Raw genomic sequence first — 19,788 nt, forward strand, 5'->3', positions numbered from 1 at the left:
ACAAATTAAGAAAATGCAGGCCAAAATATTTGTTTACATTTTACCTGAATAATTTCAGAATTAAATTTTGATTCCAAATGCGCTGCTCTTTCTGCTTCAATGTTTTCTTCTAATTTCCTCACTCTAAGAGTAGTTGCCTGAAAACAAAAGTTTAAATTCATGAACATTGGTATTTAAAGAAGATATGGATCACTACAGTCTAGAATGATAATTAACACTTTAGATGAGTAGACTTGCAGCCTCATTTCTTTTCCTTTGCAAGAATGCAATGTAAAATTCACACTCAAGAAGAATGCGCCAGAGCTTGCTTTTTTTTCTTTACACTTTATTGAGGTATAACTTATATATAATAACCTACACGTAGTGAAAATATACTTTTTGATAAATTTTTATGCACACACACACAAACACGTACACACTCATTAAATCACTGCCACAATCAATAGAGGAAACATTTCCATCACTCTTAAAAGATACCTTACGTCTCTTGGTAATGCCTTCCTCCAGCCCTCACCACCCCACCACATACCCCAGTAATCACGAATCTGCTTTCTGTCACTATAGAGCAGTTTGTATTTTCTGGAGTTGTATATAAACTGAATCATATATTATGCTTTCTATTGCCGGGCTTCTTTCCCCTTACATAATTAGTTTGACACCTATCCATGTGGTTGCATGCATCAACAGTTCATTCATTTTCATTGTTAAATATTGTTCCATTTTGTTACTAGACCACAACTGGTTTATCTTTTCACCTACTGATGGACATTTGAGTTGTTTCCAGTTTAGACAATTACAAGTAAAACTACTATGAGCATTTGCGAGCAAGACTTTGTAAAGACATACACTTTCATTTCTCTGGGGTAAACAATGAAGAATGGAATGAATGGGTCAAATAATAGGTGCATATTGAATTTTTTTTTTTCTCTTCTTTTTTTTGAGACGAGTCTCGCTCTGTCACTCCAGGCTGGAGTGCAGTGGCATGGGGCCATCTAGGCTCACTGCAAGCTCTGCCTCCCAGGTTCACACCATTCTCCTTCCTCAGCCTGCTGAGTAGCTGGGACTACAGGCACCCACCACCACGCCCGGCTAATCTTTTGTATTTTTAGTAGAGATGGGATTTCACCATGTTAGCCAGGATGGTCTCAATCTCCTGACCTCATGATCCACCCGCCTCGGCCACCCAAAGTGCTGGGATTACAGGCATGAGCCACCGCACCCAGCCATATTGAATATTTTAAGAAACTGCCACACTGTTTTCCAAAGTGACGGTGCCAACTTACATTCCTAACAGCAATATATGAAATTTTCCTTTGTTCCACATCCTCACCAACACTTGGCATGATCATTTTTTGTTTTTGGTTTCTTGAGGTTTTACGGACAATCAAATAGGCATGTAGTAGTTACCTCATTTTAGTTTTACTCTGCATTTCCCCAATGACTAATGACACTGAGCATCTTTTCATGTACCTATTTGCCAACTGTGTATCTTCTTTGATGAAGTATATGTTCAAATATTTGTACCATTTTTTAATTGGGCTGTTTATTTTCATATTACTGAGCTTTAAAAGTTCATTATACAATCTGAAAACGTGTCCTTTGTTAGATATATGATTTTCAAATATTTTCTCCCAGTCTACGTCCTGTCTTTTCATTCTCTTAACAGTAGCACTTGCAAAGCAAAAGTTTCCATATGATGAAGTCTAATTTATCAGTTTTTCAGGCAAGAGTCAGTTTCTGGCCAGAGCAGAAGTCAAGATCTTTATTTTTGAACACAATTTCTGTTGAGAAAATGCAACCCTGGGAAGTAGCGGATTACTAGTCCCAAAGAGAGAATTGGTCATGACCAAGAATCTGTTGGGGGCAGAAAAATAAAACTATGGGAACACCCAGCATGTCTCAAGATAACAGTAGCAAAGAAAAGTCATGCCTAGAGTCCTGTCTGTCAATGGAGTAGTTCAATGGGGACAGAGAAAGGCATTACTAATTTGCTTTCCCTTCCTAATGAAATGTGGGAAAAAAATAAATTAGTATTTATTATATTAACTAAACCATTTAGCCTAAGCCAAGTTTTTTTAAATGTTCAACTTGATTAATCTGATTTTCCTTCTCTCTCACCATTTCTTTTTGTTTACAGACAAAGATGGTAATGGATAACAATGAAAAGAAGTATAAATAAAAACTGAATAATCCACAAACTAATCAAGCAGTCTATGAATAAGAAATGACTATACCGCTTTCTGGGCAAATAATTCCCATAATGATTATCATAATGCAGAGCATAAACACAAACATCCCTTCTTCTCTAGAGGCCTTTGTAGATGCACCTAGTTCTGACAGTCTTCACAGTCATGGAATAATCCTGCTTTGGGATATAATCACTCTGTGTTTTGCAAACACAAAATTCACAAAATATTCTTTTACAATGAACTATTTGCTTTATTTAGATTCTACAACCTATTAAAAATATTTCTTAATGAGATATTATACTAGAAAATAGTTGTTTTTTTTTTTTTTACAGAAAGCAATAAATCCAAATATGATCCTTTTGGGATATATTTAATATACCCAAAGGATATTAATTTAAATCAATTAATTAAGATTAATTAATCAAGATAATTTAAATCCAAAGGATAAAATTGAGTAAAATCTGACATTTATAACTTACACTACTCGAGTATTTAAAAATAACAGGCATTCTACTGAAAGATGAAACTAGTAAATATTCACAGTTTTATCTGAAGACTCAAAACACCCTGAAAACCAGTAAATGAGGACATTTGGATAGCTGATAGAACTAAGGAATTACTATTACTTTTTTAGGTGTGATAATGATTAGTATTTTTTTAAACCCCTATCTTTGGGCCAGGCACAGTGGCCCCCATCACTTTGGGAAGCTGAGGACTGCTTGGGGCCAAGAGTTTGAGACCAGCCTGGGCAACAGAGAAAGACCCCATGTCTACAAAAAAAATTAACTAAATAAATTTTTTTAATTAATAAATAAAATAAACCCTTATCTTTTAAAAAATACATACTAAAGTGTTCAGGGATGAAACCATATAATGTCTAGACATGGTTTAAAATAATCAACCCGGGAGTTAGGGGTGGGGGTTGGTGTTCATAAAATAAGATTGGTAATAAGCTGATAACTGTTGAAGCTAAATGATAGGCACATGGGGGTTCACTGTAATATTCTTTCTACTTTCATGTATGTGTGAAATTTTCCATATTGAGAAACATTTTTTAAACAACAAAAGCAAAATTATTAAGGTTAAGGGGGAAGTATGGCAATGGTATCATTATTTACCCAATTAACAAAATTAGGCCAGCACAGTGGCTCACACTTGTAATCCCTGCAGTTCGGAAGGCCAACTCGGGCAGATCACTTGAGCCCAGGAGCCCAAGGCCAGCCTGGGCAACATGATGAAGCCCCAACTCTACAAAAAAAAAAAAAAAAAAAAAAAACTAGCCAGGCACTGTGGTGCGCACCTGTAGTTCCACCTACTTGGGAGGCTGAGGTGGGAGGATCTCTTGAGCCCAGGAAGTCAAGACTACAGTGAGCTGTCATCGTGCCACTGCACTCCAACCTAGGCAACAGGAACGAGACCCTGTCTAAAAATTTATAAGTATATATTTTGACAATGACAACAAAAAAACATTAGAATGAATTATTTCATGACTAAACAGAAAAAGTAAATGGGAAGGGGGAGTTTAACTCAATCTATTCCTACCTATATTGCTGACATGATAAGGCAAATAAAATATTCCCCGCATAGTCACTTTTCTCCCACCCTTCTCAAAAAATGTTTCCACAGAATACCAGTCCCACAGGATGTTGTTAGCTATTATATAAAAAAGCAATTTCATCATCAGAAGCATGTGAGAAACACAAGATTAAAACCAAACAATTTTCCTTACTAAAGACTTCTCAAAACGTTAACATGACAATCTTGAAAAAAAAGAATAAAGATGGAAGACATATGTCATAAATGCAAATCTCACTACAAAGCTACAGTGATCAGTCGAGCATGGTGGCTCATGCCTATAATCCCAGCGCTTTGGGAGGCCGAGGCCGGCAGACAGTTTGAGCCCAGGAGTTCAAGACCAGCCTAGGCAACATTGTGAAACCCTATCTCTATCATAACAAAAAGAAAAAACAAAACTTAGCCAAGTGTGGTGTTGGCCACCTACAATCCCAGCTACAAGGGAGGCTAAAGGTGAGAGAATGGCTTGAGCCTGGGAGGCAAAGGTTGCAGTAAGCAAAGATTGAGCCACTGTACTTCAACCTGAGTAACAGAGCCAGACTGTCTCAAAAAAAAAAAAAAAAAGCTACAATAATCAAAACAATGTGGTACCAGCAAAAGGATAGACATATAGATTCATATAGATCCACTGAAAGGAACTGACAGTCCAGAAATAAACTCATGATTGGGTGGTCAATTTATTTTTGACAATGGTGCCATGACCACTCAATGGAAAAGATTCTTTTCATTAAATAACGTTGAGACATTGCAAATACATAGGCAAAAGAATAAATTTGGATCCCATACCTCATATCATATACAAAAATAAATTCTAAATGGATCAATGACCTAAACATATGAGCTAAAAACCATAAAACTCTTAGAAGAAAACAAAGGGGTAAATCTTCATAGTCTAGGCAACATAGTGAAACCTTGTCTCTACAAAAAAATAAACAAAATTAGCCGGGTGTAGTGAGGGGCACTTATGGTCCCAGCTACTTGGGAGGCTAAAGAGGAAAGGAAGGCTTGGGTCCAGGAGGTTGAGACTTCAGTGAGCTGAGATCATGCCACTGCACTCCAGCCTGGGCAACAAAGCAAGACCCTGTCTCAAAAAAAACCCAAAGACCTTCATGACCTTAGATTTGGCAATGGATTCTTAGATAGCAAAAGCACAAGCACGCATAAATCAACAAATAAATAAATAAATAAATAAATAAATAAATAAATAAATAAATAAATAAATAAAATTAAAAACTTATCACAACACTATTCACAATAGCAAAGATATGGAATCAACTTATGTGTCCATCAACAAATGAATTAGGAAAGTGGGTTATATATACACACAATGGAATACTAGTTGATCATAAAAAAAGAATGAAATCCTGTCATATGTAGCAATATGAATGGAACTAGAGGTCATTATGTTAAGTAAAATAAGCCAGGTACAGAAAGACAAATACCACATGTTCTCACTCATATGTGAGAGTTAAAAAAGTTAATCTCGGCTGGGCATGGTAGCTCATGCCTGTAATCCTAGCACTTTGGAAGGTTGAGGTGAAAGGACTGCTTGAGCTCAGGAGTTCAAGACCAGTCTGAGCAAAACCTCTATAAAAAAGTGAGACCCCATCTCTATTAAAAAAAAAAAAAAAAAGTATAGGCCAGGTGCGGTGGCTCACGCCTGTAATCCCAGCACTTTGGGAGGCCAAGGCAGGTGGATCACCTGAGGTCAGGAGTTCAAGACCAGGATGGCCAATATGGTGAAACCCCGTCTCTACTAAAAATACAAAAATTAGCTGGGCGCCGTGGCGGGCACCTGTAATCCCAGCTACTCAGGAGGCTGAGGCAGGAGAATCACTTGAACCCGGGAGGCAGAAGTCGCAGTGAGTGGAGATTGTGCCACTGCACTCCAGCCTGGGTGACAGAGTGAGACTTCGTCTCAAAAAAAAAATATATATATATATATATAAAATTTTAAAAGTTAATCTCAAGGAGGTAGAGAGTAGAATGATAGTTAGGATAGTTATCAGAGGCTGGAAAGGGTGTCGGGGTGTGGGTGGCAGGGCAGAGAGACTGACTAATGGGTACAAACATACAATTAGACAGAAGGAATAAATTCTAATGTTTGATAGCAGAGTAGGGTGACTATAGTTAACAACAATGTATTGTATACTTCAAAACAGCTGGAAGAGAGATCTTGAAATATTTCCAACACTTAGAAATAATCAATGTTCAAGATGATGGACAGCCTAACTACTGACTTGATAATTTCATTCTATGCACATAACAAAATATCACATGAACCCCATAAATATGTATAAATTTTATGTAACAATATAAAATTAAAACTAAAAGACAAAAAACTTACGTGTATCGAAGAACTTTATTAGGAAAATGAAAAGATAACCTAAAGAATGGGAAAAAATACTTACAAATCATATATCTGAGCACGGTCTAGTATACAGAATAAAAAAAGAACTCATACGATAAAAAGACAACTCAAAATATGAGTACAGGACTTAGATGTTTGTCTAAAAAAGATATGTAAATGACCAATAACTACATGAAATGATGCTCAACACTATTAGTCATTGGGGAAATGAAAATTAAAAACACGAAGAGATACCTTCACACCCACTAGCTAGCTATAATTTAAATAACAGAAAATATTGGAAAAATATTGGAAAAACTGGAAACCTCATATATTACTCATACAAATGTAAAATGGTTTGGCTGCTGTGGAAAACAGCTTGGCAGCTGCTCAAAAAAATTAAACATAGAGTTACCATATGACCCAGCAATTCCAGTCCCATATATTTACCCAAGAGAAATGAAAACAGGTTCAAAAAATTATGCACAAAAGTTTATAGCAGCATTTTTCAGAATAGCCAAAGGTGGAATGCACCCAAATGTCCATCAACCGATGAATGAACAAACAAGATGTTGTGAATCCATACAATGGAATATTATCCAGCAAGAAAATGGAATGAAGTACCAATAAATGTGATACCATGGATTAACCTTGAAGACATATATAAAAGAGTAAAAGAAGTCAGATACAAAAGACCACATCCTGTATGATTTCATTTATAAGAACAATCCAAAAGAAGCAAATCCAGAGACAAAAAGTATATTAAGTGGTTGCAGCAGGATAGGGGAGAAGGAGAGACGGAAAGGGCAGTAACTGCTAATGAATATGAAGTTTCTTAGTGGGGTGATGAAAATGCTCTGGAATTAGATAGTGGTAATAGTTGCACAGTGTAGTGAATATATTAAAAGTACTGAATTGTATAATTTTAAAGGGTGAGTTTTATGATATGTGAACTGTATCTTAATTTAAAAATAAAGAATCCCTGACTGGAATGTCCAGAAGGGACAGCTACCCAACTTAAGCTTCTGATTCTCATTGTGGAAAAAAAGTTATTTCTAAATGCTGACTTTGAATCCTTAGAACAAGGGTCCCCCAGAGGTTGTAGGTATAAAGCACGACGCAAACTGTAGCAGAGAAATTCTTATGTTTAGCCCACACCAGAATGAGCATCATCCTAGGGGGGCCCAATGCTAATTTTTTCTTTAAAAAAACTTACACTCCACAGGATAAAGTTCTTGCCCTTAAAGAACTGAAGTCAGTTTTCTCAGTACCCAGTATACTCATTTTAGTTTCTGTAAGTCAGAAAAAAGTCCAGCCTGCCACAAGGAAATAGCCCATAGGATTGAGAATAAATGATTTTAAAAGCTAGTAAAGGAACAAAACTCACAAACCACCACTAAAGAACTTACTCATGTAACTAGACACCACCTGTTTCCCAAAAACCTATGGAAATAAAATTTTTTTTAAAAAGCAAGTAAAGGGCACAGAGAGAAAAGAAACCAGGATAACAATGTTAAAATATTTTCTCAGATTCCAAAAAGCATATATGTTTCTCTATCAAAATGATAGTCATATATTTTGTTAAAATGCAGAATATTCAGTGATTCTGTAATGAATCAACAATTCAAGTTTTCACTTCTTGTATATATATTAATTAGTTAATTAATGATCTGGTTTTCACTCCAAAAATCGAGAAGATGTTCTGTTTTTCCCGCTTAGAACAAAACACAGGGGGTTGAAATAATCAACGGGAGATAACGTAGTTATTTTCACAACTTCTCACTTTAAATGAAATGTCAGAAAATTATAAGATGCTTATTATTACTGTAACTATCAATTACTCAGTAAGGACAGCAAAAAATCTTCAAATCTTTAAACAAACTCTTTCCAAGAGGGGTTTGTTGATAGACATAATTAAATTTAAGCCTCTTAATAATTTTTTTTAATCTTCTAGTCCAATGAATTAATTCTCAAATCCAGCAGAGGGTGCTAGAGGAACATCAACATGCTGCTCAAAATAATTTTTTCCAATACCACCTAAGAGAACTAGTGTAACATTCATAAACTGTTTCACAGGTATTCAATCCTAATGTAATCAACAAAGAAAGGGCAGAAAGTAGAACAAAATTCTGGTTAAAATGCATATATATATGTATATATATTTATACTACAGGTTAATTTAACTATATACATGTTTGCCTATAACACAGGTATTACACTGTACTATGTACTGTACACTATGAACAACAGTCCTGTTTTTTGTTGTTTTTTTTTTTTTTTTTTGAGACACAGTCCCACTCTGTCACCCAGGCTGGAGTGCAGTGGTGCAATCTTGGCTCACTGCAACCTCCACCTTCTGGTTGCAAGAGATTCTCCTGCCTCAGCCTCCTGAGTAGCTACAAGCACACACACCACCATGCCCAGCTACTTTTTGTATTTTTGGTAGAGATAGGGTTTCACCATGTTGGCCAGGCTGATCTCGAACTCTTGACCTCAAGTGATCCGCCCACTTTGGCCTCCCAAAGTGCTGGGATTACAGGCGTGAGCCACCACGCCTAGCCAAACAACAGTTCTGTACGTAACACAAAATTATCACATATTTTGTCATTTATAAGCTGATTGCCATGTCCTTTCCTACAGCTATGTACTGCCAAGAGATTTTTATTTTAGTAAATACTAGGTGTTAATCAACCTCTTTTTGGTGTAATCTATCTCTCACTAAATCATATTAAGCCCAATTAGATCATCTAGTACACCTAAGAAAAGTGAGTTCTCAGTGTTTGAAGAGGGCAATATAGAGAAGAATGTCTCCTATCCAACTGTTTGATACATGTTACTTTATTATAAACCAGGCATGAGCTGAAGACTCCAATTCAGCAGCAGAATTAACCAAACATACCCAGCTGTTCTCCACATCACATTTGGTTCTATGGCTTCCATGGGCCTCTTCCAAAAGTTTCACAAGTTATGAAAACATATATGTACAATAAATCTGCTGAAAGACTGAGTAAACAAAACAGTTTCTACTACATTCTTTTATCCCCAAATACATCCAGCTTAGAGGATTTGATGAACTTAAAATAATCAGTCAAGCAGAAAAACTTAGATATGAAATTTAGTCCACTAAAACAGACATCAAGAAAAAAGGGATGAATTATCACGAGTACACACTAGTTAATGATTTCCTCAGGAGTGTGTTATATATTACAGTTTCCTAATTAGTTGCACAAAGTTTGCCCCAAACATATCAATAACTTGTATAAATAGAACATGATTATTTTTCCACATTTTATCACCTAATAATTCCCATTAATAGATGTCTTCATAAGTAATAAATACAGTAATAATCCATATACAAAAAGATGATTCCAAGGGACTGAATCATCATAGACTGATTAATTCTATAATGTTTATTTTAATGCTAAGTATATTTTATTTTGTTACATTTTAATAGCTGTTAATATTTTTATTACATGCAAGTTAATATTTAACTATAACACTTATTCTTTACCTGGGCAGGGAAGGGGGGTATACTTGTTAATACTATCTTTTGAGCCCTTAAACAGAAAGTCTCAAAGGATTTTTATTACCAAAAAAGATGCCTCAAAGGGTCACAGTCTCCAAGTATTTGATAAACATTTGTAAAACAGGCATCACAATATTATATCACTTAATCACTAGAGTCATACAATGAAGGGTCATAATCAAGAACTGTCTATAGGCCCTTTACTATTTATCATCTTTGTTGTAATCTAACATCTTAAGAAGCAATAATATTATTCAATTAGTCTGACCTTTAATGTTGGCTTTTATATGTAAATGTAAGCATTTATATTTCTAATGTCACTTCTACATGAGAGAGTGTATTTACATCAATGTCACTGAGGAGATTATGCCTAGAGTTAAATATTCATACGCTACAGTTTTCAAAGAGGTCTCGCGTATTTTCTCATTTGACTTTTATAATAACATGATAAATTCTACAAAAGAGGCCTCGTATAATACATAATATTTTTAATCTTAATAAGGCATTCTAATTTGAAGGCGGTGTTTGTTTTAAGTAGCTCTCCTACTTTCCATGTGGCCAGCACAGTACATTAGAAAAACAACTCAGAGGCAAAATTAATGCTGCTTTGTGACTCAGAACATGGGAACTACAATGTAAAAGAGAACAGGTTTTGATTTGCATTTCTCTGATGGCGAGTGATGATGAGCATTTTTTCATGTGTCTGTTGGCTGTATGAATGTCTTCTTTTGAGAAATGTCTGTTCATATCCTTTCCCCACTTTTTGATGGGGTTGTTTATTTTTTTTGTTTTTGTTTTTGGTTTTTTTTTTAGCTTCTTTTTCCTCTTTCCTCTTAACTTTCTCACATAAATTTTGCAGTTCCAGCATTTAAAGTATACTTTGAATAACATTAATTTTATCATATTTATAATTAATCTTTTTAAATAATCTTGTTTTATATTTTATTATTGCTCCTTAAAATCCTTATTCTAAATAAAAAGGAATGATAAAATCATGCAAATTCATGCAAAAATATCTAAAATAGAAAGTGACCCATCATCCAATGTTAGCTACTGTCAAAAAGAAAAATTTGGCATTTTATCACAGAAATAAAACATGTCAAAGTAAATTAAAACTCAATAGAAAATAGAAATAGGATTCATTTCTTTTTCTTACCAAATATAGATCTCAACCACAAGTCTTTGCTGTGTTCAATGAATTAATACTCCACGTGTTTCTTCTAGAGCTTATAAATTCCAGAACAAAACCCTATGTTTTCCATAATGGCACAATAATATTATAATATAATTATATTCATCTCAATATTAAAAAAACTATTAAATACTTCATACTTTCCAGCAGCATAAAATCATATTGCAGTTTCTCTTGATTGACTGATAAGAAGTTGGTCTCACAGAAAAGAAGCTCAAACACATTAAAGATAATTTTGTTCTTTAAAAAAAAAAAAAAAGAGAGAGAACAGGAAGGAAGTCCAATTGGTCTTGGAAGTGAATTGGTCAGGAAGTCCTATCTACTTTATTCTACCCTCACAGAAGTCCAAACATTTTACATTTATATTCAATCCCATTAAACAAATGCGACTGCATAAAAACACTTAAAAGATTATTAAAAACAAATGAATAGGTTTTCATGATGATCTCATTGATACTTATTTTACTATAGAGGTCAACTAAAAAGCAGAATGGAACATTTATAGAGAAATTACTATATGCCAGATGCCATACTAGGTCTTTGGCCCAAAGGCCAAAATGGGTCCTGACACATCTATAAGCATTTCCATTATAAGTAAGCAAAAGACCTGTGTTGTAGACAAAAATTGATTTGTCGTTAAAGGATATTCCTTCTACTTACTTCTCTGAACTACAATTCATCTGTAACTGTTTTATTAATGGCTAAAACATACTTGTTTTCCAGAATCCCCTAGATTACTTTACATAAACAGGCTTATATAAAGCACAGAACATAGAAAGATTCAGGGCTCTCTGTGCCAGTCATCTTGATCGTGGTTAACTATGCAGTTCTGATGGCAGAAAATTCAATGTTAAAGTCACTGAGGATGGTAACAGAGTCTTAACGGTTTCAAAAGGGATATATGGGGGCAATAGGCTGACAACAGAAATAAACTGGAGAACTCCGTAATTTTTTTATTCAGCAAGAAATGAAGTATACCACTCATATTATAAAAGAGTTTAATGAAAAAAAATTTTATCACTTTTAGGTATAATCAAAAAACCCACAGATAATAAAAATAATAAATATCAGGAACAGAATTTGTGTTTGCAAATTCTGAGTAACATGATAATAAACTAATTTACCATCTTTAAAAATTATCTCTACCTTTTAGGGCAACAAAAACTTTAGTATTTACCAAATTTTTAACTGAAGTTCCAATCTTAAATTTTATTATGAACATAAAATGCTGCACTTAAATGTGCAATACCTATGACCGCATAACACAGGTGATTTCATCATTTCCCTATTTTATAGTCAGTAATCTACGCAAATGGACCTTTGAAAATGATTCCTACAAACACATGATGGCTTTAAAAAGATGAATCATACAAGGTGGTCTTTATCAACAATTATGAAAGGTAAAACACAATTTTCTTTTCCTTTTTCACTTGAAGGTAGTACACATTTAAAGAAAGATGCTACTTCTGCCCTTTTTTATGTTACTGTAATATAGAATATGACTGACAGAAGCAATTCAGAATTTATTTGCAAAGACTGTTCTCTCTCTACCATAATCTTCAGAAGATTCTTCAGTTCCCTCAGAATTAGGTTTGCATCTTCTCTTTTCTCTTTTCTTATTGAGTTAAGCTTATTTCCCATGATAATAAACTCCCCTAGTTGTAAAGAGGTTTATAAAAGCCATGGATATTTCTTTTTCCAGTTCACTTTTCCCTTGATTCTATGGTATCCAGTACTGCATTTATAAAATTGGATTGGGAGTTTGCTTTTTTTTTAATCTAAGAACGCATTGATCCATGTTAAGATGATTAAGACACTGTGATATAAACCTTGTAAGATTTTTAAATTATTTTATATATATGTTTCATACATATGAAAACTTCTTTGGCTCAGGCACATAAAAAAATCACCTTTCAAGAAATGCAAATGTTAAAAAGCTTCACTAGAATTAAAAACATTCATTAAGCTAAATGTCTATTTTATTAGTTGCTTTAGTTTGATATTGCTGATATTAAATAATGAACTTTATTAAATTAAAATTTTAACAAATTTCCTCTTTATTGTTATTATCCCATCTTAGCTTAATTCTTTTAAAAATACCACTGACAATTACTTAAGTACTTAGTATACTGGTAGTGACTGTCTCCGTAATTGAGTGTAAAACTAACACAAAATGCTCTCCAGAAATGTAACTTCTTGTTCATTATGTCACTATGTGGTCAAACAGCCAATATAAAATATACTAACTAATATACAACATATAATGTATAATATAAAGCAAAGCTTTTAAAAAGAATCTAAATATGAGAAATCATAGGTAAGTTAGAAGACTAAATCTCTCCACTTGTAAAATTCTTATAAATAGAAGAAAAATAAAGACTATCTAGACTACCTTCAAAGTTTCAAGTTCTCCAAAAGCAGAGACCTGGTATTATCAAAAGTATTTACACAGCAGTGAATTAAAAAAATAGAGTAAAAATAAAACTTGTCTAAAACAATATTATACCTATAACATCAACCAATAAAAACAGATATTGAGGAAATTAAGTATTTCACAGAAAAAAAGTCAATACTGGGTTGTGCACAACCACACCTTAAAGTTTAGGTATTAGATGTTTTCTATTTTGTGTGTGTTTTATTGTTTTTTGTTTTGTTTTGTTTTTGAGATAGAGTCTTGCTCTGTCACCCAGGCTGGAGTGCAGAGGCACAATCTCGGCTCAGAGAAGCCTCCACCTGCCAGGTTCAAGCGATTTTCCTGCCTCAGACTCCAGAGCAGCTGGGATTACAGGCGAGCACCACCACACCTGGCTAATTTTTGTATTTTTAATAGAGATGGGGTTTCACCATGCTGGCCAGGCTGGTCTCAAACTCCTGACCTCAAATGATAAACCCACCTCAGCCTCCCAAAGTGCTGGGATTGCAGGCATAAGCCACCATGCCCAGCCGATATTTTCTTAAGTGAGTCAAAATTGCCTTACCAAGAACCCTACCAACAAAAAAGTCGTTATTACATAGTACAGCCTCACAACTATAACACAATAAATAAAATGTTTTTAGTGATGATAGAATTTTCTAGCATCCTTAAGTGACTTCTAAGTGATCTTTTAAATTCTAATATTCAGAACATTAACTCTATCCTAATTTTTGTTTCTTTGTTTTTGAGGCAGGGTCTCACTTTCTTGCCCAGGCTAGAGTACAGTAGCACGATCACAGCTCACTGCAGCCTCAACTTCCCCAGGTTCAAGTAATCCTCCCACCTCAGCCCCCCAAGGAGCTGGGACTACAGGCACACTCCACCACGTTTGGCTAAGTTTCCTATTTTTTGTAGGGATGATGTTTCACCATGTTGCCCAGGCTGGTCTTGAACTCCTAGTCTCAAGTGATCTGCCCACCTTTGTCTCCCAAAGTGCTGGGATTACAGGCATGAGTCACAGCTCCTGCCCCCTCATCCTTTTTTAGTAAGCCATCTGCAAACCACAGTATTAAAAATGATATAAAATATAATGAAATCCTGAATTTACTGGCCTAAAAAGATGGTCAGCACAAGAAAAAAATAAGTTAAAATATTATTTCAAATATAATTTCATATTTTTATTCCTTCTGTAATCTTGTAAAAAATAAACCATGTGTGGTTAGAGTATGAGGAATTTTATCTTTGCCAAGTTCATATTTGGCATTTCTGTTGTTAAGTCCATCTACATACTCCACATCCAGTTTCCTCCATTGTTAGCATCTTATATATACACAGGGCAAATAATCCATTTTTTAAAAGGACAAGGGTCTAACTAGCTATTTTTCCAAAGAAGATACATCAATGGCTAATAAGCACAAAAAATGATATTCAACATCATCAATCATCCGAGAAATGCAAATCAAAACCACAATGAGGTACCATTTCACACCTACTACAGTGGTTATAATTTAAAAGAATGACAGTAACAGCTGTTGATGAGGCTCTAGAGAAACTAGAGCCCTTATGCCTTGCTGGTGAGAATGTAAAATGGTGCTGCCACTGTACAAAACAACCTGACAGTTCCTCAAAATGTTAACCATATAGTTACCATGTCACCCAGCAATTCCTCTCCAAGATATATAATAAAGACAACTGAAAACATATCCACACAAAAACCTGTACATGAATGTTCATGGTGGCATTATTCATTATGGCTGAAAAAGTGGAAACAACATTGTGATGGTTAATACTGAGTGTCAACTTGATTGGAGTGAAGGATGTAAAGTAATGCTCCTAGGTATGTCTGTGAAGGTGTTGCCAAAGGAAATTAACATTTGAGTCAGTGGAGTGGGAGAGGCAGACCCACCCTCAGTCTGGGTGGGCACCATCTAATCAGCTAATATATTATACAACAGCATGGCTAGAATAAAGCAGGCAGAAGAAAGTGGAACAAGGAGACGTGCTGAGTGTTCCAGCCTTCACCTTTCTCCGTGCTGGATGCTCCCTGCCCTGGAACATCAGACTCCAAGTTATTCAATTTTTAGACTCTTGGACGTACACCGTGATTTACATATATACAGTACAAATAATCCATTTTTAAAAAGGACAAGGGTCTAAATAGCTATTTCTCCAAAGAAGATATATGAATGGCTAATAAGCACATAAAATGATAAAAAGGGGCTCTCAGGCCTTCAACCACAGACTGAAGGCTGCACTGCTGGCTTACCTACTTTTGAGATTTTGAGACTTGGACTGACTTCCTTGCTCCTCAACATGCAGACGGCCTATTGTGGGACTTCACCTTGTGATCATGTAAGTCGCTTCTCCTAACAAACTTCCCTTCACATATACATATACATATATACTATTAGTTCTGTCCCTTTAGAGAACCCTGACAAATACAAACACAAATGTCCATCAACTGATGGACAGAGACACAAAATATATATTACATGTTACACAACAGAATATCATTCAGGCATAAAAAAGAATGAAGCACTAATACATGCTGCAACATGGATAAACCTTGAAAACATTATGCTAAGTGAAAGAAGTCAGTCACAAAAGACCATATATTATAGTTCCACTTGTAAGGAATGTCTAGAATAGGCAAATCTATAAAGACAGAAAGTAGTGGTTGCTTAGGGCTGAGAAGAAAGGGGAATAGGAAAGTGATGGCTAATGAGTAGAGTTTCTTATTGGGTGATGAAAATGTTCCAAAATTGATTATGGTGATGGTTGCACAATGCTGTGAATACACTAAAAACCACAGAATTGTACACTTTAAATGGACAAATTTATAATTTGCAAATTACATCTCAATAAAGTTTTTTTTTCACTCATCACTGTAAGAAGTTAGAGCTCAAGGCATCCACCCTTACCCCAAGTAGCCAAACAAATACCCTACCCTAGTCCTCACACAAAGGTTTATTATCTGAAGAACATAAATCTGAACCAGAAGCTGAACAAAGAAATACACATGAAGAGAGAGGAAGAGGGGTGCGCCAGACCGAAACCAGGGGTATGTCTGCATACTAAACAGCATGATAACCAGATTCTTCCTCTATTTCCTTCTTCCATTTTATAACCATCAAACCTGACACTAGCAGATATCTCTTTGTAGAAATAAAAGAAATGCCATCTCCTCTTTAATGTCTAAAAGGAATGTCAAATTTAACATATCTAAAACCAAACTCCTGACTTCTCCCAAACTTACTCCACTTGTATTATTTACGAGTTCAGTACATGGAAATGCCATTCTCTTGTCTGCTCAAGCCAAAACCTTTGGCATTATCCTTTACTCCCTCTTTTTCTCTCATAATTCAGGTCCAATTAATCAGCAATTTCTGTGAGTTCTATCTTGCAAAAATATATCCAAATTAGACCATCCCTACTACATCATCTACTACAAGGTAGTAGTGAAGGAGATGTTCAAATTTGGATATATTTTTGCAAGACAGACCCTCCTCTACTACTACCTTGTCTAAAACACTATAATCTGTCAACTAGATTATTTTAATAATCTCCAAAACTGTCTTTTATAATCTATTATCCAAAGAGTGTCCAGAATAATGCTTTTAAAACATAAATGAGAAAAGGCATACCACTCCTCTGCTCGAAACTTTCCAAAAGCTTTCTCAGACAAAAACCAGAGTTCTTACAATGAACTACAAAAGACCTTCCAAATTCTGCACGATCTGTCTACCATTCTATACATCCTGCTAGTCTCTCTCTTGCTCATTCTATTCCAATCACAAAGGCCTACTTGCTGTTCCTCAAATATTAAAAGTACACTTGCAACCCATGGTCTTGCACTTTCTATTCCTTCTACCTAGAATGCTCTTCCTTGGGATATCCATACAGCTCAATCCCTTCCTTCCTTCAGGTCTCAGCTCAAATGCCACCTTATCAAGTTAGCCTTCCATGACTAACAATACAAACAGGTAACCATCCTACCCTATTACTCATTAACTCCCCTGGACGGCTTTATTATTCTTTACAGAATTATCACCAACTAACACACTACACATTGTTCTATTTAATACGCGATTCCTCCTGACTGGAATGTCAGCTTCGAGAAGGAAGATGCTTTCGGCTGGGTGCAATGGCTCCTGTCTGTAATCCCACCACTTTGGGGACCAAGGCAGGCTGATCACTAGAGGCCAGGAGTTCAAGACCAGCTTGGGCAACACGGCAAAACCCCATCCCTACAAAAAATACAAAAAATTAGCCAGGCGTGGTGGCGCACGCCTGTAATTCCACCTACTCAGGAGGCTAAAGCAGGAAAATCACTTGAACTGGAAGTCACAGTGAGCCGAGATCGCCACTGCATGCCAGCCTGGGTGACAAAGCGAGACTCTGTCTCAAAAAAAAAAAAAAAAGAAGAAAGAGGCTTTTCTTTGTTCTCTGCTACACCTCTATGACCCAGAAATGTGCCCACCACTCCAATAAATATTTACTGAATAAACGAACACTGCAGTCATAATATAGGAACAGGATAGTACAAAAATGGTACAGAGAACAAGCTCTTAGAAATTAAAAAGAAAAAAGGAAATATTCAATTAGAAGATTAGAAAGTGAAGTCAAACAAATCTCCCAAGAAACATCAACAACAACAAAAAGACAAAGAGAAAGGAAAAAGTTAAGAAAAGAGTAAAATATCAATTCAGTGGTCTAACACTTGAATAATAAAAGTCTCAGAAACAAAGAACAGAAAAAAAGACTGAGGAGGATATGGTGAAGAAATAACACAAGATAATTCCTGAACATGAAGGACACTGAGTTTCCTGGCTAAAACGGCCAACGCGTGTCCCGCACACTGAGTAAAAAAGATCCATTCTAAGGAACATTCTTATCTCTGATGTTCTGAAATTTTACAACCAGTGGTAACTCTGTAGCACAAATAATTTGATGTGTTCAAAAACATACTACAAGGAAAAAAGAAAAGACATAGATGGAGAACTTGTAGATTGAAAGACACTAACAGACATATAGACATGTAGACCTAATTGAGATGCAGAATCAAACTGTAAACATACATAATATTTATGCCATTTATGAGATAATTTAAAATTCGAATAATGTCTGGATATTTGACTATATTCAGTAATTATCATTAAATAATTTATGTGTGATATTGATAATGCAACTTTAAATAAAGGAACCTTTATTTCTGGAAATCATAATTGTTCATAAATTGATCATTGTTGAAGCTGGTCATGGATATTAGGTTCATTATATTATTCTGTCTACTTTTACATACATTTAAAGTTTTCCAAAATGAAAATATATTCTAAGAAAAAGGATCAAGAGCATTTTTGGAGAGGAAGAGAGTGAGAAAAGGGTCACAAACAAAGAATACAAACCAGAATAGCATCAGGCCTCACAGTAACAACAGAAGAAAATAGACGCAAGGCCTTCAAATCCCAAGAGAAAATGACTTTCAACTTAAAAATCTCTATTCGGCCCAATTACATCTACCCTAATACTGTCAACAAAAACAAAAACAGTCAAACTTTGTAAAATATTTGAAGAGATTTATTCTAAGCCAAATATGAGTGACCAATGGCCTGTGATAGCCCCAGGAGATCCTGAGAACATGTGTCAGGTATGTGTCAGGCTACAGCTTGGTTTTATATATTTTAGGGAGACATAAGACATCAATCAATACATGTAAAATGTACACTGGCTCAGTCCAGAAAGGCAGGACAACTGGAGGGGGCAGGCGGCGGGGGCCCTCTAGGTCACTGGAATAATATTTCCTCTCCTTACTAATTTAAAAAGATACCTTAATATGTTAAATTGTTATATAATATCTACAATCCTACTCCTGGCTTTTCAATTCAATTTCATTAAAAGTCTGCAGCAACAGTTAATTTTAGGTATCAATCTCACTAGATTAAGGAATACCTAAAGCACTGGTAAGGCACTCTTTCCATTACTTGTGAGTGTATCTGTGAGGGGTGTTTCCAGAGAAGATTGGTATCTGCACCAGTGAACTTAGTAGGGAAGATCTGCCCTCACCATAGGCAAGCACCATCCAACTGGCTGGGGGCCTGGATAGAACAAAAAAGGAGAGAAAATAATTTTCTCTCACTCTCTCTCCCCCTCTATCTTCTCACCGCTTCCTCTCTCTCCTCCTGTCTCTCTCCCTCTTTCCTCACCTCTCTCTCCCCACTCACTCCCCTGGAGCGCAGACACCTTCCTCCTCCTGCCCTTGGACATCAGACTCAAGGATCTCTGTCCTTGAGGCTCCAGGTCTTATACCAGTGGCACCCAAGGTTCTCAAGCCTTCTGCCTCAGGCTGAAAATTACACCATTGGCGCCCCTGGTTCTGAGTTTTTCAGACTTGATCTCAGCCATGCTACTGGCATCCTAGAGTCTCCAGCTTACAGATGGCCTGTTATGGGTTTTAGCCTCCATAACCGCACAAACCAGTTCCCTTAATAATCTCCTCCTATCTATCTATCTATCTATCTATCTATCTATCTATCTATCTATCTA

General features: G+C 35.6%; 1 protein-coding gene across 1 annotated transcript in view; it reads right to left on the bottom strand.

The window, feature by feature from the left end:
* The window catches only part of CCDC171 (coiled-coil domain containing 171), a 288,764-nt gene that overhangs the window by 208,632 nt on the left and 60,344 nt on the right, over window positions 1-19,788 (bottom strand). The window contains exon 8 of the mRNA XM_026453886.1: window positions 45-137. Within this exon, the coding sequence (XP_026309671.1) occupies window positions 45-137 (93 nt within the window). The remainder of the gene's footprint in view (window positions 1-44; window positions 138-19,788) is intronic.

The sequence above is a fragment of the Piliocolobus tephrosceles genome, chromosome 14, assembly GCF_002776525.5.
Source record: "Piliocolobus tephrosceles isolate RC106 chromosome 14, ASM277652v3, whole genome shotgun sequence".
Lineage (NCBI taxonomy): Eukaryota > Metazoa > Chordata > Mammalia > Primates > Cercopithecidae > Piliocolobus > Piliocolobus tephrosceles.